General features: G+C 38.8%; 3 protein-coding genes and 1 pseudogene across 4 annotated transcripts; 1 reads left to right on the forward strand and 3 right to left on the reverse strand.

Annotated features, from left to right (window-relative positions):
- Positions 1-213: 213 nt before the first annotated feature.
- LOC149403413 (uncharacterized) lies at positions 214-10,303 on the forward strand (annotated as a pseudogene). The gene is made up of 8 exons (XR_016296012.1): positions 214-427; positions 5,740-5,774; positions 5,822-5,885; positions 8,073-8,240; positions 8,314-8,425; positions 8,492-9,474; positions 9,568-9,656; positions 9,743-10,303. The product of XR_016296012.1 is annotated as an uncharacterized LOC149403413 (transcript).
- On the reverse strand, positions 10,303-11,151 carry LOC149403414 (F-box protein At4g35733-like). The gene has a single exon (XM_089608687.1). The coding sequence runs from the start codon at positions 11,149-11,151 to the stop codon at positions 10,303-10,305; it is 849 nt and encodes a 282-aa protein (XP_089464813.1).
- A 5,436-nt stretch (positions 11,152-16,587) lies between these two features.
- LOC149403415 (putative F-box protein At1g44080) lies at positions 16,588-17,637 on the reverse strand. The gene has a single exon (XM_089608688.1). The coding sequence runs from the start codon at positions 17,635-17,637 to the stop codon at positions 16,588-16,590; it is 1,050 nt and encodes a 349-aa protein (XP_089464814.1).
- Positions 17,638-23,127: 5,490 nt separating this feature from the next.
- LOC149403416 (putative F-box protein At1g44080) lies at positions 23,128-24,174 on the reverse strand. The gene has a single exon (XM_089608689.1). The coding sequence runs from the start codon at positions 24,172-24,174 to the stop codon at positions 23,128-23,130; it is 1,047 nt and encodes a 348-aa protein (XP_089464815.1).
- Positions 24,175-25,248: the final 1,074 nt, after the last annotated feature.

Genomic DNA, 25,248 nt, shown 5'->3' on the forward strand with positions numbered 1-25,248 from the left:
AAATTATTAGCTTAATTTTTTCTTCTTCTACGTGACAAAATGAAAAGAAGACTGTGTTAGCCTAGCCGATTCTTCTAGCTAATCTTTCCCTATAAAAGAAAGTCATCATCATCGCTCGATCTCACTCTTCTTTCTTCTTCTATATCTTGATCTTGATCTTCTGCTTCTTCGTTCGTTCGTTCGTTCGCTCGTTCTCTGAGGTTACAATTCTATATGGAGGTCGCCGGAGCGGAGGTCGTGCTCGTCGCGGAGGAAGACGATGCTGGCCAGCTCGTCGCGGAGGAAGACGGCGTGGAGGAGGAAGGCGAGATCGTCGCCGGCGCGGAAGAGGACGGCGAGGAGGTCGCGGAGGAAGAAAACGTACCTCGTCCGCAGGGAATATTCTGCTACTTCCACAGCGTGCCGGAGAGTCAAGGAACGACGAAAGGTTTACACGACCACATTAAGTGCGTACACAAAAATTTATTTGGACGTCGTTGCCGATGTGGCCTGAGACTTAACTCCGGGAATATTTATACTCATCGGTGTTGAAGATTTGTAAGGATTTTGTACCAGGAAATACAATGAATAGAATAAATGGAATTTTTTTTTTATTTCGTTCTCTTTCTTATATATTTATAATACTAGTCAGGCCACATTATTACTTTTTCATTATTATATGATAAATATTTTCCCAATTATTACTTTTTCATTATTATATGATATATATTTTCCCAATTTTTTGTATGTAGAAAATTCTTCATTTCAAATACTTACCAAAAATTAACGAACGATATTTTAGAAAAATCGTATGATTCATAAATGATGTACTCTATAGCTATATATAAGGTGTGATTCCGTCCAATGCTTTGTTTCAATTTGGATGTGGGACTTTTCTCTTTTGCACTATTCTCTTTTTTTTTTTTTTTTTTCTTCTAAAGTACACGCAATATAGTGGCATATTAATATTAGATGATAACCCTCCTATGTAACTATGCATGATATACTTTATCCAGAATATAAAATCCGCTTGTAATAATCTACATATATATATATACATATATTTATAATACGTATAGATTATCACTTTTCTAATTAATTGTATGCAATTTTTTTTATAAATATATATGTATTATAAATTATATATATATTTACATTTTCCCACATCATATTTACAATATCTATTTATATATGTTTATTCATATTACAATTAAATTATATACATTTTGTGTAAGAAAAAATCAAACTTTTGAATATATATAAGTATAAGTTAATATAATTTTAATTTGTAATAATTTTTTAAAATTATAAATTATATCAATAATTAATTTTATGTAAATAATATAATAATGTTATTTGAGTACATATTAAGATAAGAAGGTTAGTGGCTTTTGAACATTTATTTGGATATATCTATAACATAGATAATAAAGAGGAGGGTATTCTCAACTTTCACCCACACGCCGCCACGTGGCGTCGCCAGGCGGCGACACGTGGCGGTTTTTTTTTTTTTTTTTTTTTTTTTTTCTTTGCCTTTTCCCGTGGGTTTTTTCTTTTTTCCCTTTTTTTTCCCATTTTTTTTTCTTTTTTACCCTGCCAGCCTCCTCCTTTTTTTTTTTTTTTTTTTTTTTTCTTTTCTCTATTTTCTTTGCCTTTTCCGGTTTTTTTTTTTTTTTTTTTTTTCTCCTCTTTTTGCCTTTGCCTTTTTGGGGTTTTTTTTTTTTTTTTTTCCAATCTATTTTGTAAAAAAAAATTTATGTATATTGTTTTTTTCCTCCCTCTCTCATCAATATATTTTGTATAATTTTTTTAATTTTATAATCATAATTACTGATGTTATATTATACTATATCAATAACATACATTATTTTGAGTGTATATTGTTTTTTTTCTCCCTCTCTCATCAATATATTTTGTATAATTTTTTTTTATTTTATAATCATAATTACTGATGCTATATTATACTATATCAATAACATACATTATTTTGAGTGTATATTAGTTTTATATTTTCTTTATTAGATTATCTTTCTTTTTCTCTTTGATATTTATTTTCCTTCACCTTATATGTGTCTCCATATTTCATTAGTTCGTTTTTTTCGTTTTTTTTTTCCAATCTATTTTGTAGTTTTTTTTATATATATTGTTTTTTTCCTCCCTCTCTCATCAATATATTTTGTGTAATTTTTTTTATGTATTTTATAATCATAATGTATGTTGTATTATACTATATCAATAACATACATTCTTTTGAGTGTATATAAGTTTTATATTTTATTTATTAGATTATCTTTCTTTTTCTCTTTGATATTTATTTCCCTTCACCTTATATGTGTCTACATATTTCATTGGTTCGTTTTTTTTTTTTTTTTATCCAATCTATTTTGTATTTTTTTTATATATATATATATATATATATATATATATATATATATTTTTTCCTCTCTCTCTCATCAATATATTTTGTGTAATTTTTTTTATGTTATTTTATAATCATAATCGAGTCATAATTACTAATGCTATATTATAATATGGCCCTGTTTGACATAGCTTTGTTTTTAAAAAAATTGATTTTATAAAAAACTTTTTTTTAAAAAAAATGACAAAGTGTTTGGTAAACTGTTTATAAAACAGTTGTTTCTGGTAACAAAAACTGATTTAGCGTTTTGTAAAATAAATATATTATAGTAAAAAAACTAAAATAGTTATGTTCTTAATAATTAAATAATAATTATTGATATGCTTATTTATATACATATATATAAATAATATTTTTTACGATGATATTACAGTAATTTATATAGCAAACTTAAAAACACTTTTTCTAAAAGTTAAGAATCCTAGCTTTTCTATCTCATGTACAAAATCTAAAAACGTTTTTGAAATTTTTTGTAAAAACAGTTTTGCCAATCACCGGATAAACAGTTTTGCCAATCACCGGATAAACAGTTTTGTTTTTCCTAAAAACAAAAACAAAGCTTTTTAATCACAAACAAACGTAGCCTATATCAATAACATACATTCTTTTTAGTGTATGTTAGTTTTTGTTGTCAGTCCATTCCGGGTCGACGGCGCCCGCGGGATCCCATGGCCGAGGGGCCAAAGACCGGTCTCATGAGCTCGGCCTCGGCCTCAGCTCGGCCTCGGCCTCAGCTCGACCTCGGCCTCATGAGCTCGACCTCGGCCTCAGCTCGACCTCGGCCTCATGAGCTCGACCTCGGCCTCATGAGTTCGGCCTCAGCCTCAGCTCGACCTCGGCCTTTGCTCGACCTCGGCCTCAGCTCGACCTCGACCTCGGCCTCACGAGCTCGACTTCGGCCTCATGAGCTCGACCTCGGCCTCAGCTCGACCTCGACCTCACGAGCTCGACATCGGCCTCACGAGCTCGACCTCACGAGCTAGACATCGGCCTCACGAGCTCGACCTCGGCCTCAGCTCGACATCGGCCTCATGAGCTCGACCTCGGCCTCATGAGTTCAGCCTCGGCCTCATGAGCTCGACTTCGGTCTCATTAGCTCGGCCTCGGCCTCAGCTCGACCTCGGCCTCATGAGCTCGACCTCGGCCTCATGAGCTCGGCCTCGGCCTCAGCTCGACCTCGTCCTCATGAGCTCGACCTCGGCCTCAGCTCGACCTCGGCCTCATGAGCTCGACCTCGGCCTCACGAGCTCGACCTCGGCCTCACGAGCTCGACCTCGGCCTCACGAGCTCGACCTCGGCCTCACGAGCTCGACCTCGGCCTCACGAGCTCGACCTCGGCCTCACGAGCTCGACCTCGGCCTCACGAGCTCGACCTCGGCCTCAGCTCGACCTCGGCCTCATGAGCTCGACCGCGGCCTCAGCTCGACCTCGGCCTCATGAGCTCGACCTCGGCCTCATGAGTTCGGCCTCGACCTCATGAGCTCGACTTCGGTCTCATGAGCTCGGCCTCGGCCTTAGCTCGACCTCGGCCTCATGAGCTCGACCTCGGCCTTAGCTCGACCTCGGCCTCACGAGCTCGACCTCGGCCTCACGAGCTCGACCTCGGCCTCATGAGCTCGACCTCGGCCTCAGCTCGACCTCGGCCTCATGAGCTCGACCTCGGCCTCAACTCGACCTCGGCCTCATGAGTTCGGCCTCGACCTCATGAGCTCGACTTCGGTCTCATGAGCTGGGCCTTGGCCTCAGCTCGACCTCGGCCTCATGAGCTCGACCTCGGCCTTAGCTCGACCTCGGCCTCACGAGCTCGACCTCGGCCTCACGAGCTCGACCTCGGCCATCCTATGCTATCCTCGGCCAAGCCTATGTTATCCTCGGCCACCCTATGCTATCCTCGGCCAATGGCCGAGCCTATGTTATCCTCGGCCAATGGGCCCACCAATGACCCCTTGGTCGCCTATAAATACAAGAAGCCCACTCTCTTCAAAAGGTAACCCATTTTTGAGTCCCGAAACACTGTAGAACTCATACTTCTCTCGTTTCACTCATCTTTGGCCTCTCACCCTCTAAATCCTCTATACTCCACCTCAATCCCACTAATGTTGATCGTCGGAGAGGTAAACAGAGGCACCCCCTCTGTTTTCCCTTCTTAGCTCACGGTTCTCTCATCTTTTCCATGTGGGCCGGCGAGCTCAAACACCACTGACAGTTAAGGGAAGACTCGGGACACCGAGTCCGACACGCTCGAGTCGAGACGAGACCACTTGGTCCGGCCTCGGGTCTAACCGCCTGCGACTCCTAAATCGTTGTCCGAAAAACAGCGACAACAGTTTTATATTTTCTTTATTAGTTTCTCTTTGATATTTATTTTCCTTCACCTTATATGCGTCTCCATATTTCATTGGAAAGCGAACGCAAGTCTTATTTACCCATGAAAGTCTAATCAATGTACAAAATAATTTTTTTCATTTTATTATTCGTTTATTATTTTTAAGGATTTTTTCTTAATTGCCGGTTTCTTTGGTGTCCATTGTTTACAAATCTTGATAACACAAATTAACCTCTACAAATTTTACTTGTTATTATCATTATAATATGCTAAAATCATTCGCGCGTAGCGCGATGCTAAAAAACTAGTATATATATATTTATATGCGTGGACTATGGGTGGTCCCGAGAGAGTCTCTCGGAGCTCCACGTGGCATTATGGTGAAATCGATTTGCCATGAAATCGATTTCGACCAACCTCCGTTTCTCGCTCTCGCCATCGTGGTGAACGATGATTTAGGGTTTCGGCTTCAAGCCTGGAATGTTGCAGAACCGAATTCCCGTCTTTCAAGATTAGGGTTTTCGGATATTGCGTTTCGAATCCATGGCAGAGAGCCGAGTCACCATCAATCTAGGCCGTCGAGGACATGTACAAGTAGTTTCTATTTCTTTTTCATCCTCAATCTTGTTCGTTTCTTGCTTAAGGAGAGGAAAAAAAATCATGATCTTGATTGCGTATTTGTCTGCCGAGAAAAATGGCATTACACAGGTCGCAGATTAAATCTCGCAGAAATTGAAAGAAAAAATTAATAAAATAAGGTTACGAACACGAATCGTTATGTTCACATGTTAATCAGAGTATATTCAGAGAACCTAGACTTGTTCTACCATGTTACTGGCATCGAGAGCTCTGAGTGTTTAAGCTTTTGAATAGTGCCACAGTAGAGGAAGCTAAATTGGTTCTTCAATGCATAGTAAATAATGCATTGTCTCGTTTATGTTTGGCAGAATCGAATTCTTGCCTCTTTCGAATAGCGTTTATGTTATTTGCAATCTTCGAATTTGATGTTTTGCAGGTTGTGAAGAGAAGGGCAATGAAATCGAATGCCTCGTTTGGCTCGACTCGACTCTGTTCCAGCCACGGCTGGAACGAAGTAGTCTGTGAGAGACATTTTAGGAAGTAGCGAAGACAGTCACTCATACAGAAACCTTTTCAATGGCGGTTCGTATTCCTTTTGCCTCTTTATGCTTTAGGGTGACTTTTCAGGTGATAGTGTAACCATATGGGTGTTGGGTATTTAGATATATAACGAAATTATGAATTCGAGCGAGAATTGTACTGTTCTGTTTTTTGGTGTACTTCAATAGAAAATGGAAATGCAAAGTATTCCTTATAAGTGTTTATGTATTATTGTTGATTTCCAGGTGATAGTGTAACTATACAAGTGTAGGTATGTAGATATATGATTGAATTTAAAGTTTGAGCAAGCATTGCACTGTTCTGTTTTAATGTGTATCTTAATAGAAAATGGAAACGCAAACCAGCTCGTTATCATTACAAAAGCACAGAGCTGTACGTAGAAGTGGTGATATATTTTTTATAGTTTTCGTGTTGTATGGAGAAGCTGACACTCTAGTACGTTTCACCCTTTATCTATTTCTGGACAAATGAACGATAAAAAGTGTACGCTTTCGTACGTTCCCGAGTTCATCACTTCGCTTCTCTGCATAATCACATCTCCTCTAACACCTTGGTTTTGGGCCAAGGTGTTGGCGAGCATACGGCTCTGCTCCATGGCGGCAAAGGAGGCCACGCTGGGCCCGCCCATGCGATCCAGTGTCGCGAGCTGAGACTGCTCTTGAGAACACAATACACATTGGAATGAGTCAGATGGTGATGACGGGAATGAGCTGAGAATTTGGCATTTTGAACCTGGTTGAATTCGTCGGCCCAGGCGTCGGGGCCTTGGTGGTGGCACTGGAAGTCGGTGGCCCAGGCGTCGGGGCCGTGGTTGGTGAAGTCGGCGACCCAGGAGATGTGATGGACTCCAGAAGAAGAAGAAACAATGCGTGTTGGAACGCGATGCTCGGCGGTTACGTACGGAGCGAGTTGTATGTGGAGGCGATCAGGCTGGTTCATGAGATGAAGGTGTTCCGAGTTCGAGTTCAACAATCTCTGCTCGACGAACTCGGGATCGCTTGTGCTCGTGGTTCCCTCAAAGAGCTCTACTCTAGAACGCTCGGTGCTTAGTGTACGAAACCACAGCCAAAATTCTCAGAGTACATGAAGAAAGAAAGAAAGAAAGAATGTTGATGGTCAACAAATTCTTGGTTTTTGGGCGTCAAGACGATTGACTTGAAAGACACTGCGACGATCTTCTTTGGGTGAGGCCTAACAGGTAAGTGATCATATCTATATTTATGCTCTGTGTATCATATATGTATTATTGTTTACATATTTCAATGTTTGAGTTTGTGGTCGGATTTGATTACGTCGAAAGGCCTCCATTTTCTAGCCAGTTGGTCCTAGATTGAGGTCGTTTGTTTCGGTGTATGCAAGGATTTAAATATATCAGATGTATATAGTTTTGCAAGTAAACGGAACTCGGGTATATAGGTGTGATTAGACCCATAATAATAGTTTTGCTAGATTGAAATTTGCAGGGGAATATTAGTAGTTTAGAAGAGTTTTACATGAACAACCAAAAGCTTAATCATGACAAAAGTATGAATAAGTTTTTTTTTTTTTTTTTTTTTTTTTGAAATATCTTTTTTACCCTTTCTGTTTTACTTATATGTTAATAAATCTTGGATTTGGTGATATATATGTCAATTAATCCAGGATTTGTCATAAAATTTAAGATTTATTGACATACATGTTATCAAACAAATGATCTTTATAGTAGCAACGGGACCGGAGCACCATCATGGCTCGCCACATCTTCGCCCACCAAGGGGACCACTTCATCACCGCCCACCTCGACTCCCTCTTCTCCTCTCTCGACATCGACGCCCACCCCGCCCCTGCCCGACCGCGAGACCTCGACCGCTACTGGAACGAGTCACAGAAGCCCGCCTTCCACGCCTCCGACGCCTGGCTCGCCAACTTCACCAACCACGGCCCCGACGCCTGGGCCGACGAATTCAACCAGGTTCAAAATGCCGAATTCTCAGCTCATTCCCGTCATCACCATCTGACTCATTCCAATGTGTATTGTGTTCTCGGGAGCAGTCTCAGCTCGTGACGCTGGATCGCATGGGTGGGCCCAGCGTGGCCTCCTTTGCCGCCATGGAGCAGAGCCGTATGCTCGCCAACACCTTGGCCCAAAACCAAGGTGTTACAGCAGGGATGAAGAAGCCCTCAGTGATTTCCCGTCTTGTCTTCTTTCCTAACTTTGCTTCTCTGCAGATCAACACATCTCCTGTGTCCAAGTGGAAATCCTTGGCTCCAGAATTGGGGTATGTTTCCTTCTTTTTCCTTTTCCTGTTGGAGTTAAGAGTGACGTGGCTAATTTTGTGAGTGAGTTTGTTTGCATAGGCGGTGTAGTCCATGAGAAGGGTCTAATTGCGCAACCATGTGAGTGTGACCTTTGAAAGAGTAATTGCAATAATTAATAATTAATAATAGTAATGATGATTTGTTGTTGTAGTGCTTTTGTGGCTGAGTAAGGTTACACAGAAAATAAGGGAAGAAATAAGCGGAGTATTCCCAGAAGCCATCACGTGTTGATAAACGAGTACCTTCTAAACCAAGGGATCATGGTTGGTTGTCTTATTTGTATGTGTACACTCTGTATATATGATAGAATGAGTGTGATTTGGCATTAGGCTCACCAGGACGGAGCTGTGTACTTCCCTGCGGCTGCCATTCTGTCTCTCGCCTTGCCCGTTGTTATGGACTTCACTCCTCACTCGCGCCTCTCCCAACCATATCGTTGAATTTCAGTTCCAGTGCGCTAATTTTTTATGGTCTGTAAGTGGAAGCTTCATAAGCTACTTTTAGTGTTAATTGTTCAGTGCTTAAATGGACATGACGTTTAAGCTAAGCTTTAAGAATGGACATGACTTATTGTTAATAAATGGCTGAACAATCTGGAGATATTAAGAGAATAGACCCGATCGTACGATGGTACTTGAAAAATAAACATGTGCAAGTTTGAAGAGTTCGTTCTAATGATATTTAATGGCGTGTTCATGGTTATGATTTCTTCTTCTTCTGATTGTACCGAGTAAGTAATGGTCTGTGCAAATTATGTATATGTTTACTTTGTGCAACTACATGTATGTTTAGCTTTTTCTTCTTTTTCTTTCCTTCGGTCTTAATGTGATCGAGACAGACGTTTTATGGAACATTCACGAGCCAAGTCGAGGCCAGGTTAATTTAAAATTTTACAATGAAACTTGATTAGCGCTCTGTTTTTTTTTCTTTTTTCTTTTTTTCCCTGAAATAGAATGCCTTTTTTTATGCTTCTCTTCGATAATCGTGCTCTTCTTTCAGTATGATTTCAAAGGAAACAAAGATCTGTTCAGTTCGTCGAGGCCGTGGGTGAGGCCGATATGTATGTGCATTTACGGTTCGGTCCTTATGCTTGCGCTGAGTGGAACTATGGATTAGTACTGTATTAAATTCTCTCACTGTTTTTCAGTTTGGGTTTAATTAGAATTTAGAAGATATATCTATAGTTGTTTTGATTCAACTTATGTCAACATTGGTTTCCATGTGTAGAGCATTTCGTCCCTCGAGTCGAGCTTCGAACTGATAACGGTCCTTAGAAGGTCATCTGCCAGCAAGAAGATGCTCCGATCCCACTGTGAGACCGTCTTCTCCGATGAATTACATCGATCTCTACACTCTTTTTTCCTTTTTTTTTTTTATAATTATTCTAACAAGTGACTTGTTGCAGATCAACACTTGCAATGGATTTTACTGCGATCTGTTCAGCCCGAACTCGTACAACAAACCCAGAATGTGGACCGAGAATTGGGTTTGATGGTACTTTTTTTTTTTCTTTTACATGTAACCTAGGTCCCTGTTCGTATTTATAAGTCATTTGATGAGTTACTTTTTTCTTCTTCCAGGTTTCTTGCTTTCGGCGAATCATTGCCTTCCAGGACTACGGAAGATATTGCTTTCGCGGTTGCTCATTTCTACCACCATTGTAGAACTTTTCAGAACTATTACATGGTACTTTTCAGAACTTTTCAAGTGCATCTTCGTCTGAAATATGTTGCTTTCAATTCTATATGTAAATTCAATTTTCCGTTCATTACTTGGGGAAAATTTGTATTCATGTGCAGAAATTGCTTTGATTTAATTTTTATGATGAATTTAGGGCATGTTTGGTCGAAAATGCAAAGTGGAATGTGAACGAGAATATGAATAACAATGGCATTGTTTTATAGTTATTTTAAATACCGCTAGCTACTTATCTATCATAAATTTACTGAGATGCCGAATACCGAAAAAAGACTTCTATTTATTATATTTCCTTATTGCACTAAAAGAAAAAACAAACAAAAAAAATAGGTATTTCTTAATGTCTGATCACTAAAGTTAGATACTAGTATACGGCTTAACTATGAAACTAATTTACGGGTAAAATGAAAAGAAGAAAAAAAAAACACAAAAACGGAATATGCTAGTGTACATTTGAGGGTAGAATCCAAAGTGGTCTCTTGGGCATTCTATCTAGAGTAGACCAATTGATGTTCAAATTCGAGCTGAACCTCTTTTTTCCAACTTCGTAAATGCCAAAATCTCCGAAGTGATGAATCATGTCCATTGGGTCTTTGTCTTGGTTGAAGTAGATACAATCCGATTGACAACCATAAAAGTCAGAAGCCCTAACGGCAATGGAAGCATTGTCCCCCAAGAATAAAGCCACGTCACCAAGACTCTTCACTTTCGTCCAACTACACTCACCCGCATCTAATCTCATAACTTTAAACCTAATCGTCCAACAAAAATCCTCACAAGCCTTTTGCCTTGCAACTTGCAAAAGATCTCCTTCCGGAGTTTTCACGAGATACCTTTGAACCATGCACGGTTCAGAATCCAATCTAGGCGTGAGGACATTGACGGTGACCGGACCCGCCTCGTCAGGAATATCGAAGCACACCAACTTGTTGAATTCATTTACACCGTAAAAGTGATTCTTGTGTTGCACGACATCGTGGAATTGTCCGCGATCTTCTTCCAAATCTATTGTGGTCCATGTTGTGTCCTTGGCGTACCTAATGAAAGCCAATCTCTCGTCTCTTCCGAATATCGCTAAGACGACACACTTCTCCGGATTAGACACCGGATCGGCTGTTACGAGGATCTTTTTGACGTGATATTCCCGTTCGAAAAGTACGTACAATCTACGCTCACTGTGGTCGAGATCATCTATGTAGGTCATATCAGGAGGGAATAAAGAGGGAAGGCAAATGGTTTGGTTTCGACGACCGACAAAGCCGACCCCAAAAGAGGGTTTGTGGATTGTCATCGTTCACCGCCGCTAACCACCCCGCCGAGGAGCCGCTAAAAGACACGTCGACGCCGGGGATTTTGAGACTGAGATTCTCCAAATACTTGTTTTGAGTTGGATGGTAGAGTTTCCAAACGCTCTTTTTTTTGCCTGGGACCATCAACATAGGAATTCGATGCTCTGATGAAGCTCTTATCTTGCGATCCATAATAACCTTGCGCCACGAGCTACAAACTAACCGAAGTCCCAAAAAATCGATTGACGACTTTGATTTCTCAAAAATAATAGCTAACATATCATCCGGACACTCCGCCCAATCTGAAAAGAAGAAAAAAAAAAGTTGATATTAGTACACTGCAAAACTAAATACATTAGCATATATTATTCTCTGATTTTCATTCTCCAAAAAAATGTTCAACAATAATTTTGTCATGCTCCAAAATTTAGTTTCTAGTCTCCTAAGCTATATCCTGAAGTTGATATCTGAAGTTCCAACTTTTTTCTGATTGTAAACAAAATAGTCGTCCATAATATTTCTTGAAGTTCATTGTCACGTACGAATTATTTCATTCTCACCCCATATATAGTAATCACTATAAGAACAATATTCGTACCTTTCATTGCTTTTATGTTATTGGATAGAGTGTGTAGACGTTGGCGGTGGACTTTTACGACGAATGAGGCACGGCGGTTAACGGAGGAGGTTAACGGAGCTTTGACGGCGTGAGGATAGGAAGAAGGTCGAGATCTAAGGAAATCACTATAATCAGGCTGTGACTTGTGAGACTTATGAGAGGCTGGGAATATGAAAGAAAGAAGAAGAATAGGAGGCCTTTTTATAACCGCATAAATATTTCCTTCAGCGACAACTCCGACTTATTAAAATAAAAATAAAAAACCCCACGAATTACGCGATCAATTTGTTTATTTTCTTTTTGAGTAATTCCATATCACTTTTTTTTTTTTAAGCACAAAAAATAAATACTGATGCAAAAAAAAGAAAAAGATGCGTACAGAATAATACCTTAATGTTTTCAATGTCAGTAATATTGCAAGAGACCTCATTTGCTAACTTGTGTAAATTTTATATTCTTTATATTAATGCTAATTTTACTCTATTCTGTAACTCTACTAGACGGAAACTAATACTATTTTAAGGATTCTTAATATCAAATTTAAATTATAAAACAATTAAAATACATTAACATGAAAAAATAATTATTAGTTGTGTAAAGAAGCGACTTTTAACCAGTATTCTTCGGATCGATTATTTTTTTTAATGGTTCTAATTGATTTTAAACCGATTAAAACTAGCCGCTTAATAATAGATTAACATCCTATATTTTTTTTAACGATTCTAATTGATTTTGACTGAATATAGATGGGTTCATTAGGAAAATAGCCAATTTAAATGTTTGATATTGTTAAATAGTCAATGTTTGGTAAATCTTAGGTAAACAGTCATTTTTAAAATGATAGTGGGTTATTGGGCTAGTGGCTTAATTTGCCTATTTTTTATGATATCTTTATCTCGTGTCATATTTTACAATCACATATCGAATATGAGTCGGTAAACTATCAGAATTAAAAAAAAGTAAAACAATCCAAAGAAAAACCAAGCTTACTAAGCGAGTCAACGACCATGTTCTCCTCTCGATACACATGCTCGTTCGTTAAGGTTTTCGACACCCAATATACTAAAATTAGCCGGTTAATAATAGATTAACATCCTATAAAATATTTTAATCGAAAATATTATTTTTTTTTGCGCTTTCATGGCGGAGCCAGAAGTTAACTTCAGGGAGCACACATTTTTTTCACAAAACAAAATTAAACATGCAAAATATATATATGGGTTCGGGTTTTCTCTCTACACCTTAGCCTCGACCAAAATCCGCTCTCCACCACCATCCCGACCCATCCTCAACAACAAAATCAGGTCTCTCTCCCTCTCTCTCTCTCTCTCTCTCTCTCTCTCTCTCTCTCTCTCTCTCTCTCTCTCTCTCTCTCTCTGCTCCGCTAGAGAGAATAAGAAGTCAGTATTTGGAATGAGACTCGGGTTCTGAGAGACAAGTGCTTATGGAAGGAATCGGAGGTTGAAACCTTGACCATCAAATATGCCGCTCGACGGATGATTCCTTTGATCCTAAGCATGATTGGAGGGAGATTTGGAAGCTTAAAATTCAGACTCGTGGAATTATCGGGGATCATCGTTGTCACCTTTTCAGAGGCCTTGTGGGGCTTGAGGGAAGTAGTTGAGAGACAAAGGTTTCGCTGACGACCTTACATATTCATGTGCCACTACTCTCCAACGACCTTACTTTGTGCACAAGCAAGCACTCCCACTTTTTTCCTTTATTCTCACCGTTGGATCAATGTGGTTCAACTTCCCGGTTGTCAACATTGGAGAGATCTATTGCAGGAATTCTCGCTCGCGACACTCAGGGCTCGGTTATTTGGGGACCCTCTAAGATTTCTAGCATTTTTGGTGCAAAATGGTTTTTGCTTCTCATTGATGATCACACTAGGCTCACATGGGTTTATCTAATGAAAAATAAGTATGAAACTCCTAGTCTCATCAAAAAATTTCACCAGATGATCTATACACAATTCAGCACAAAAATTCAGATCTTTCATTCAGATAATGGCACATAATTTTTCAACTCAATCCTAAGTGAGTTTTTCCTCTCAAATGGTATTATACACACCAGCTCATGTGTTAAAACTTCTCAACAAAATGGAATTTCAGAGAGAAAAAATAGGCATTTATTAGAAGTAGCTAGATCACTCATGTTCACTACTAATGTGCCTAAACAATACTAGGGAGAGGCAATTCTAACCGCAGCTTATTTCATAAATAGAATGCCCTCAAGAGTCCTAAAATTCTCAACTCCTTGCCAGAAATTGCTTGAGAGCTTTCCGAATTCTAAACTCCTTTCAACAATCACACATAAACTGTTTGGATGCTCAGCCTTTATTCATCTTTATGATCAGAACAAACTAGATCCTAGGTCCCTGAAATGCATTTTCCTAGGCTATTCACCATCAAAAAAGGGGTACAAATGCTATTCACCATCTCTCAGAAAATATTTTCACACCATGGACATTACCTTCCTAGAAAACTATACTTTCTACGCTTCGATTCAGGGGGAAAAATTCATAGAATCTCAGGATAAAGGTACTCACTCTTCAATTGTGCCTCAACAAATTCACATTGAGCCTGTCCAAACAGATTCCACATCACAAAATCCAACAACCACCTCACAAAGTCATCACCAGCTGAGCCTGAAGCCAACCAATCATTGGATCCGAGTCCCTTGCCAGCTGACAAACATGATCCAGGTAGGACTTACCTATTTCCTTGAGAAAATATGCTAGAGCTCACACACCATATCAGATAGAGGATTTTTTTTACTATGGCCATCTTTCAGCAGGCTGCAAAGCCTTCCTCACTCAGATTCCCTCCTCAATACAAGAAGCTCTAGCAAAGCCAGAATGGAAGCAAGCCACCTATGAAGAAATCAAAGCCCTAAAGAAGAATGACACATGGGATATCATTACGCTGCCACCTGGAAAAATGACTGTGGGTTGTCGTTGGTTGTTCACTATCAAGTACAATTCTGATGGATCCATCGAGAGGTTCAAGGCAAGGTTAGTTGCTAGAGGTGGTTACCAAGAGACATTTGCTCCCGTGGATAAGTAAAATACTATTCGAGTCTTACTCTCTCTAGCAGCAAATCTTGATTGGCCATTGCATCAGTTAGACATCAAGAATGTCTTCCTAAATGGTGAGCTAAGAGAAGAAGTCTACATGGACATTCCACCTAGTTTTGAGAATCAACATTCTCAAGCAAAAGTGTGCAAGTTGAAGAAAAGTCTATATGGACTCAAGCAAAGTCCTAGAGCTTGGTTTAGCAGATTTTCCTTGGTATTGAAGAAAGTCGGATACTCTCAAAGTGAAGCTGATCATTCTCTCTTCTCTAAACATGGTACCGGTGGTAAAATTACAATTCTGAGTGTCTATGTTGATGACATTGTAATCACAGGTGTTCATGAGGAAGAATTTGTCAACCTCAAACACATACTTGCCATAGAGTTTGAAGTTAAGGATTTGAGTAAACTAAAATACTTCTTAGGTATGGAAGTACTCAAATCTAAAAAGGGTATTTGTGTGTCTCAAAGAAAAGACACCCTTGATCTTCTCAAGGAAACTGGAATGATTGGCTGTAAACCGTCTGATACTCCTATGGAGTCAAAGCTCAAGCTTGATGAAGCTGAGTCTGATGAGGCAGTGGATCGAGGAAGATATCAACGTTTGGTAGAAAAGCTGATCTATCTGGAAAACACTAGACCAAACATTGGGTTTGCTGTCAGCTTGGTGAGCCGGTTCATGAGTAATCTCAAGGAGCTTCACATGGAAGCAGTGTTCAGAATTCTTCGATACCTCAAAGGAACTCCAGAAAAAGGGTTGTTCTTCAAGAAGAGTCCCATTCAAAGTATTGAAGTATACACTGATGCTGACTATGGTGGTTCTCAGACTGGTAGAATATCTACATCATGTTATTGCACATTTGTTTATGGCAACTTGGTGACCTGGAGGAGTAAGAAGCAGTTAGTGTCTCACGTAACAGTGCCGAAGCCGAGTACAGATCACTTGCTCAAGGGATTTGTGAAGGAATTTGGCTCAGACGACTACTCAACAGCCTGAAGATTCCCTATGAACAATAGGTTCTTCTTCACTGTGATAATGAAGCCGCCATTAGCATAGTGAAGAACCCTGTTCACCATGATCGCACCAAGCACATCGAGATTGACAAGCACTTCATCAGTGAGAAGATTGACAATGAGGATATCAACCTGCATCACATTCCTTCTTTGCCAACAAATTGCTGACATAATGGCAAAGGCTCTTCCTTCACCCTTGTTCAGTGACTTGTGTTGCAAGCTAAACTTATTAAACGTGTATAGTTTAGCTTGAAGGGGAGTGTTGAAGTTAGTTAATTGATTAACGTGCATCTGAAGTTGTTAGCTAGTCTTTAGATATTAGTTATGCTTTTTTCCTAAAGTCTAGGAGGTTGTTACGTGTGATGTAAGCTATTATCCTCCTAGTTTGTTATTAGTTTATTTCCGAGTATTTAGTAGTTGTTGTTAGCTTAATTATTGTACAAAATACGTTTGATTCAGTAATGAGAAACTAGACCTTCCTATTTCCTTCTTTTCTCTGGTTTCATTGTCTTCAACTTATCTATCATAAATTTACTGAGATGCCGAATACCGAAAAAAGACTTCTATTTATTATATTTCCTTATTGCACTAAAATAAAAAACAAACAAAAAAAATAGGTATTTCTTAATGTCTGATCACTAAAGTTAGATACTAGTATACGGCTTAACTATGAAACTAATTTACGGGTAAAACGAAAAGAAGAAAAAAAAAACACAAAAACGGAATATGCTAGTGTACATTTGAGGGTAGAATCCAAAGTGGTCTCTTGGGCATTCTATCTAGAGTAGACCAATTGATGTTCAAATTCGAGCTGAACCTCTTTTTTCCAACTTCGTAAATGCCAAAATCTCCGAAGTGATGAATCATGTCCATTGGGTCTTTGTCTTGGTTGAAGTAGATACAATCCGATTGACAACCATAAAAGTCAGAAGCCCTAACGGCAATGGAAGCATTGTCCCCCAAGAATAAAGCCACGTCACCAAGACTCTTCACTTTCGTCCAACTACACTCACCCGCATCTAATCTCATAACTTTAAACCTAATCGTCCAACAAAAATCCTCACAAGCCTTTTGCCTTGCAACTTGCAAAAGATCTCCTTCCGGAGTTTTCACGAGATACCTTTGAACCATGCACGGTTCAGAATCCAATCTAGGCGTGAGGACATTGACGGTGACCGGACCCGCCTCGTCAGGAATATCGAAGCACACCAACTTGTTGAATTCATTTACACCGTAAAAGTGATTCTTGTGTTGCACGACATCGTGGAATTGTCCGCGATCTTCTTCCAAATCTATTGTGGTCCATGTTGTGTCCTTGGCGTACCTAATGAAAGCCAATCTCTCGTCTCTTCCGAATATCGCTAAGACGACACACTTCTCCGGATTCGACACCGGATCGGCTGTTACGAGGATCTTTTTGACGTGATATTCCCGTTCGAAAAGTACGTACAGTCTACGCTTACTGTGGCCGAGATCATCTACGTAGGTCATATCAGGAGGGAATAAAGAGGGAAGGCAAATGGTTTGGTTTCGACGACCGACAAAGCCGACCCCAAAACAGGGTTTGTGGAGTGTGATCGTGAAGTCATCGTTCACCGCCGCTAACCACCCCGCCGAGGAGCCGCTAAAAGACATGTCGACGCCGGGGATTTTGAGACTGAGATTCTCCAAATACTTGTTTTGAGTTGGATGGTAGAGTTTCCAAACGCTCTTTTTTTTGCCTGGGACCATCAACATAGGAATTCGATGCTCTGATGAAGCTCTTATCTTGCGATCCATAATAATCTTGCGCCACGAGCTACAAACTAACCGAAGTCCCAAAAAATCGATTGACGACTTTGATTTCTCAAAAATAATAGCCAACATATCATCCGGACACTCCGCCCAATCTGAAAAGAAAGAAAAAAAAAAAAAGTTGATATTAGTACACTGCAAAACTAAATATATTAGCATATTATTCTCTGATTTTCATTCTCCAAAAAAATGTTCAACAATAATTTTGTCATGCTCCAAAATTTAGTTTCTAGTCTCCTAAGCTATATCCTGAAGTTGATATCTGAAGTTCCAACTTTTTTCTGATTGTAAACAAAATAGTCGTCCATAATATTTCTTGAAGTTCATTGTCACGTACGAATTATTTCATTCTCACCCCATATATAGTAATCACTATAAGAACAATATTCGTACCTTTCATTGCTTTTATGTTATTGGATAGAGTGTGTAGACGTTGGCGGTGGACTTTTACGACGAATAAGGCACGGCGGTTAACGGAGCTTTGACGGCGTGAGGATAGGAAGAAGGTCGAGATCTAAGGAAATCACTATAATCAGGCTGTGACTTGTGAGACTTATGAGAGGCTGGGAATATGAAAGAAAGAAGAAGAATAGGAGGCCTTTTATAACCGCATAAATATTTCCTTCAGTGACAACTCCGACTTATTAAAATAAAAATAAAAAACCCCACGAATTATGCGATCAATTTGTTTATTTTCTTTTTGAGTAATTCCATATCACTTTTTTATTTTTATTTTTGAAGCGCACAAAATAAATACTGATGCAAAAAAAGAAAAAGATGCGTACAGAATAATACCTTAATGTTTTCAATATCAGTAATATAGCAAGAGACCTCATTTGCTAACTTGTGTAAATTTTATATTCTTTATATTTATGCTAATTTTACTATATTCTGTAACTCTACTAGACGGAAAACTAATACTATTTTAAGGATAATTAATATCAAATTTAAATTATAAAACAATTAAAATACATTAACATGAAAAAATAATTAGTTGTGTAAAGAAGCGACTTTTAACCACTATTCTTCGGATCGATTATTTTTTTAATGGTTCTAATTGATTTTAAACCGATTAAAACTAGCCGCTTAATAATAGATTAACATCCTATATTTTTTTAACGATTCTAATTGATTTTGACTGAATATAGATGGGTTCATTAGGAAAATAGCCAATTTAAATGTTTGATATTGCTAAATAGTCAATGTTTGGTAAATCTTAGGTAAACAGTCATTTTTATGTATTTACAGACGTAAATATTAGATAAATAACCACATCCGTATTATGTCACATCATTATTTACGGCTATTTAGTCAAAGTAAATTAATTATGCCGAAGTAAATTAATTAACCTAACCATGTTAATTAAATTCTTTTGGCATGGTAGACTATTTTTCGAAGTAAATTAAATTAACATGCCAATTAATTAATTTACTTAGGCCTGGTGGGCTATTTCTTAATAAAATGAAACTTTAACTATTTTTTAAAATGATAGTGGGTTATTGGGCTAGTGGCTTAATTTGCCTATTTTTTATGATATCTTTATCTCTTGTCATATTTTACAATCACATATCGAATATGAGTCGGTAAACTATCAGAATTAAAAAAAGTAAAACAATCCAAAGAAAAACCAAGCTTACTAAGCGAGTCAACGACCATGTTCTCCTCTCGATACACATGGTCGTTCGTTAAGGTTTTCGACACCCAATATACTAAAATTAGCCGGTTAATAATAGATTAACATCCTATAAAATATTTTAATCGAAAATATTATTTTTTTTTGCGCTTTCATGGCGGAGCCAGAAGTTAACTTCAGGGAGCACACATTTTTTTCACAAAACAAAATTAAACATGCAAAATATATATATGGGTTCGGGTTTTCTCTCTACACCTTAGCCTCGACCAAACTCCGCTCTCCACCACCATCCCGACGCATCCTCAACAACAAAATCAGGTCTCTCTCTCTCTCTCTCTCTCTCTCTCTCTGCTCCGCTAGAGAGAATAAGAAGTCAGTATTTGGAATGAGACTCGGGTTCTGAGAGACAAGTGCTTATGGAAGGAATCGGAGGTTGAAACCTTGACCATCAAATATGCCGCTCGACGGATGATTCCTTTGATCCAAAGCATGATTGGAGGGAGATTTGGAAGCTTAAAATTCAGACTCGTGGAATTATCGGGGATCATCGTTGTCACCTTTTCAGAGGCCTTGTGGGGCTTGAGGGAAGTAGTTGAGAGACAAAGGTTTCGCTGACGACCTTACATATTCATGTGCCACTACTCTCCAACGACCTTACTTTGTGCACAAGCAAGCACTCCCACTTTTTTCCTTTATTCTCACCGTTGGATCAATGTGGTTCAACTTCCCGGTTGTCAACATTGGAGAGATCTATTGCAGGAATTCTCGCTCGCGACACTCAGGGCTCGGTTATTTGGGGACCCTCTAAGATTTCTAGCATTTTTGGTGCAAAATGGTTTTTGCTTCTCATTGATGATCACACTAGGCTCACATGGGTTTATCTAATGAAAAATAAGTATGAAACTCCTAGTCTCATCAAAAAATTTCACCAGATGATCTATACACAATTCAGCACAAAAATTCAGATCTTTCATTCAGATAATGGTACATAATTTTTTAACTCAATCCTAAGTGATATTTTCCTCTCAAATGGTATTATACACACCAGCTCATGTGTTAAAACTTCTCAATAAAATGGAATTTCAGAGAGAAAAAATAGGCATTTATTAGAAGTAGCTAGATCACTCATGTTCACTACTAATGTGCCTAAACAATACTAGGGAGAGGCAATTCTAACCGCAGCTTATTCATAAATCGAATGCCCTCAAGAGTCCTAAAATTCTCAACTCCTTGCCAGAAATTGCTTGAGAGCTTTCCGAATTCTAAACTCCTTTCAACAATCACACATAAACTGTTTGGATGCTCAGCCTTTATTCATCTTTATGATCAGAACAAACTAGATCCTAGGTCCCTGAAATGCATTTTCCTAGGCTATTCACCATCAAAAAAGGGGTACAAATGCTATTCACCATCTCTCAGAAAATATTTTCACACCATGGACATTACCTTCCTGGAAAACTATCCTTTCTACACTTCGATTCAGGGGGAAAAATTCATAGAATCTCAGGATAAAGGTACTCACTCTTCAATTGTGCCTCAACAAATTCACATTGAGCCTGTCCAAACAGATTCCACATCACAAAATCCAACAACCACCTCACAAAGTCATCACCAGCTGAGCCTGAAGCCAACCAATCATTGGATCCGAGTCCCTTGCCAGCTGACAAACATGATCCAGGTAAAACTAGCTCAGATTCTTCTTTACATGATGAGGACTTACCTATTGCCTTGAGAAAATATGCTAGAGCTCACACACCATATCAGATAGAGTATTTTTTTTACTATGGCCATCTTTCAGCAGGCTGCAAAGCCTTCCTCACTCAGATTCCCTCCTCAATACAAGAAGCTCTAGCAAAGCCAGAATGGAAGCAAGCCACCTATGAAGAAATCAAAGCCCTAAAGAAGAATGACACATGGGATATCATTACGCTGCCACCTGGAAAAATGACTGTGGGTTGTCGTTGGTTGTTCACTATCAAGTACAATTCTGATGGATCCATCGAGAGGTTCAAGGCAAGGTTAGTTGCTAGAGGTTTTGCTCAAACTTATGGTATTGATTACCAAGAGACATTTGATCCCGTGGATAAGTAAAATACTATTCGAGTCTTACTCTCTCTAGCAGCAAATCTTGATTGGCCATTGCATCAGTTAGACATCAAGAATGTCTTCCTAAATGGTGAGCTAAGAGAAGAAGTCTACATGGACATTCCACCTAGTTTTGAGAATCAACATTCTCAAGCAAAAGTCTGCAAGTTGAAGAAAAGTCTATATGGACTCAAGCAAAGTCCTAGAGCTTGGTTTAGCAGATTTTCCTTGGTATTGAAGAAAGTCGGATACTCTCAAAGTGAAGCTGATCATTCTCTCTTCTCTAAACATGGTACCGGTGGTAAAATTACAATTCTGAGTGTCTATGTTGATGACATTGTAATCACAGGTGTTCATGAGGAAGAATTTGTCAACCTCAAACACATACTTGCCATAGAGTTTGAAGTTAAGGATTTGGGTAAACTAAAATACTTCTTAGGTATGGAAGTACTCAAATCTAAAAAGGGTATTTGTGTGTCTCAAAGAAAAGACACCCTTGATTTTCTCAAGGAAACTGGAATGATTGGCTGTAAACCGTCTGATACTCCTATGGAGTCAAAGCTCAAGCTTGATGAAGCTGAGTCTGATGAGGCAGTGGATCGAGGAAGATATCAACGTTTGGTAGAAAAGCTGATCTATCTGGCAAACACTAGACCAAACATTGGGTTTGCTGTCAGCTTGGTGAGCCGGTTCATGAGTAATCTCAAGGAGCTTCACATGGAAGCAGTGTTCAGAATTCTTCGATACCTCAAAGGAACTCCAGAAAAAGGGTTGTTCTTCAAGAAGAGTCCCATTCAAAGTATTGAAGTATACACTGATGCTGACTATGGTGGTTCTCAGACTGATAGAATATCTACATCATGTTATTGCACATTTGTTTATGGCAACTTGGTGACCTGGAGGAGTAAGAAGCAGTTAGTGTCTCACGTAACAGTGCCGAAGCCGAGTACAGATCACTTGCTCAAGGGATTTGTGAAGGAATTTGGCTCAGACGACTACTCAACAGCCTGAAGATTCCCTATGAACAATAGGTTCTTCTTCACTGTGATAATGAAGCCGCCATTAGCATAGTGAAGAACCCTGTTCACCATGATCGCACCAAGCACATCGAGATTGACAAGCACTTCATCAGTGAGAAGATTGACAATGAGGATATCAACCTGCATCACATTCCTTCTTTGCCAACAAATTGCTGACATAATGGCAAAGGCTCTTCCTTCACCCTTGTTCAGTGACTTGTGTTGCAAGCTAAACTTATTAAACGTGTATAGTTTAGCTTGAAGGGGAGTGTTGAAGTTAGTTAATTGATTAACGTGCATCTGAAGTTGTTAGCTAGTCTTTAGATATTAGTTATGCTTTTTTCCTAAAGTCTAGGAGGTTGTTACGTGTGATGTAAGCTATTATCCTCCTAGTTTGTTATTAGTTTATTTCCGAGTATTTAGTAGTTGTTGTTAGCTTAATTATTGTACAAAATACGTTTGATTCAGTAATGAGAAACTAGACCTTCCTATTTCCTTCTTTTCTCTGGTTTCATTGTCTTCAACTTATCCATCATAAATTTACTGTGATGCCGAATACCGAAAAAAGACTTCTATTTATTATATTTCCTTATTGCACTAAAAGAAAAAACAAACAAAAAAAATAGGTATTTCTTAATGTCTGATCACTAAAGTTAGATACTAGTATACGGCTTAACTATGAAACTAATTTACGGGTAAAATGAAAAGAAGAAAAAAAAAACACAAAAACGGAATATGCTAGTGTACATTTGAGGGTAGAATCCAAAGTGGTCTCTTGGGCATTCTATCTAGAGTAGACCAATTGATATTCAAATTCGAGCTGAACCTCTTTTTTCCAACTTCGTAAATGCCAAAATCTCCGAAGTGATGAATCATGTCCATTGGGTCTTTGTCTTGGTTGAAGTAGATACAATCCGATTGACAACCATAAAAGTCAGAAGCCCTAACGGCAATGGAAGCATTGTCCCCCAAGAATAAAGCCACGTCACCAAGACTCTTCACTTTCGTCCAACTACACTCACCCGCATCTAATCTCATAACTTTAAACCTAATCGTCCAACAAAAATCCTCACAAGCCTTTTGCCTTGCAACTTGCAAAAGATCTCCTTCCGGAGTTTTCACGAGATACCTTTGAACCATGCACGGTTCAGAATCCAATCTAGGCGTGAGGACATTGACGGTGACCGGACCCGCCTCGTCAGGAATATCGAAGCACACCAACTTGTTGAATTCATTTACACCGTAAAAGTGATTCTTGTGTTGCACGACATCGTGGAATTGTCCGCGATCTTCTTCCAAATCTATTGTGGTCCATGTTGTGTCCTTGGCGTACCTAATGAAAGCCAATCTCTCGTCTCTTCCGAATATCGCTAAGACGACACACTTCTCCGGATTCGACACCGGATCGGCTGTTACGAGGATCTTTTTTACGTGATATTCCCGTTCTAAAAGTACGTACAGTCTACGCTTACTGTGGTCGAGATCATCTACGTAGGTCATATCAGGAGGGAATAAAGAGGGAAGGCAAATGGTTTGGTTACGACCGACAACGCCGACCCCAAAAGAGGGTTTGTGGAGTGTGATCGTGAAGTCATCGTTCACCGCCGCTAACCACCCCGCCGAGGAGCCGCTAAAAGACACGTCGACGCCGGGGATTTTGAGACTGAGATTCTCCAAATACTTGTTTTGAGTTGGATGGTAGAGTTTCCAAACGCTCTTTTTTTTGCCTGGGACCATCAACATAGGAATTCGATGCTCTGATGAAGCTCTTATCTTGCGATCCATAATAACCTTGCGCCACGAGCTACAAACTAACCGAAAACCCGAAAAATCGATTGAAGACTTTGATTTCTCAAAAATAATAGCTAACATATCATCCGGACACTCCGCCCAATCTGAAAAGAAAAAAAAAAGTTGATATTAATTAGTACACTGCAAAACTATATATACATCGCATATATTATTATCTGATTTTCATTCTCCAATATAATGTTCAACAATAATTTTGTCATGCTCCAAAATTTAGTTTCTGGTCTCCTAAGCTATATCCTGGAGTTGATATTAGTACACTGCAAAACTATATACATCGCATATTATACTCTGATTTTCATTCTCTAAAATAATGTTCCAACAATAGTTTTATCATGCTCCAAAATTTGTTCCTAGTCTCCTAAGCTATATCCTGAAGTTGATATCTGAAGTTCCAACTTTTTTCTTATTGTAAAGAAAATAGTCGTCCATAATATTTCTTGAAGTTCATTGTCACGTACGAATTATTTCATTCTCACCCCATATATAGTAATCACTATAAGAACAATATTCGTACCTTTCATTGCTTTTATTTTATTGGATAGAGTGTGTAGACGTTGGCGGTGGACTTTTACGACGAATGAGGCACGGCGGTTAACGGAGGAGGTTAACGGAGCTTTGACGGCGTGAGGATAGGAAGAAGGTCGAGATCTAAGGAAATCACTATAATCAGGCTGTGACTTGTGAGACTTATGAGAGGCTGGGAATATGAAAGAAAGAAGAGGAATAGGAGGCCTTTTATAACCGCATAAATATTTCCTTCAGCGACAACTCCGACTTATTAAAATAAAAATAAAAAACCCCACAAATTATGCCATCAATTTGTTTATTTTCTTTTTGAGTAATTCCATATCACTTTTATTTATTTATTTTTAAGCGCACAAAATAAATACTGATGCAAAAAAGAAAAAGATGCGTACAGAATAATACAATGTTTTCAATGTCAGTAATATAGCAAGAGACCTCATTTGCTAACTTGTGTAAATTTTATATTCTTTATATTAATGCTAATTTTACTATATTCTGTAATTCTACTAGACGGAAACTAAT

This window comes from Urtica dioica, chromosome 3 (genome assembly GCF_054948205.1).
Source record: "Urtica dioica subsp. dioica isolate 48M chromosome 3, U.dioica_male_clone48M_v1_H2, whole genome shotgun sequence".
Lineage (NCBI taxonomy): Eukaryota > Viridiplantae > Streptophyta > Magnoliopsida > Rosales > Urticaceae > Urtica > Urtica dioica.

Excerpts from the sequence above, each read along its gene's own strand:
- LOC149403414 (XM_089608687.1), bottom strand. The coding sequence starts at position 11,151 with ATGACAATCCACAAACCCTCTTTTGGGGTCGGCTTTGTCGGTCGTCGA.
- LOC149403415 (XM_089608688.1), bottom strand. The coding sequence starts at position 17,637 with ATGGATCGCAAGATAAGAGCTTCATCAGAGCATCGAATTCCTATGTTG.
- LOC149403416 (XM_089608689.1), bottom strand. The coding sequence starts at position 24,174 with ATGGATCGCAAGATAAGAGCTTCATCAGAGCATCGAATTCCTATGTTG.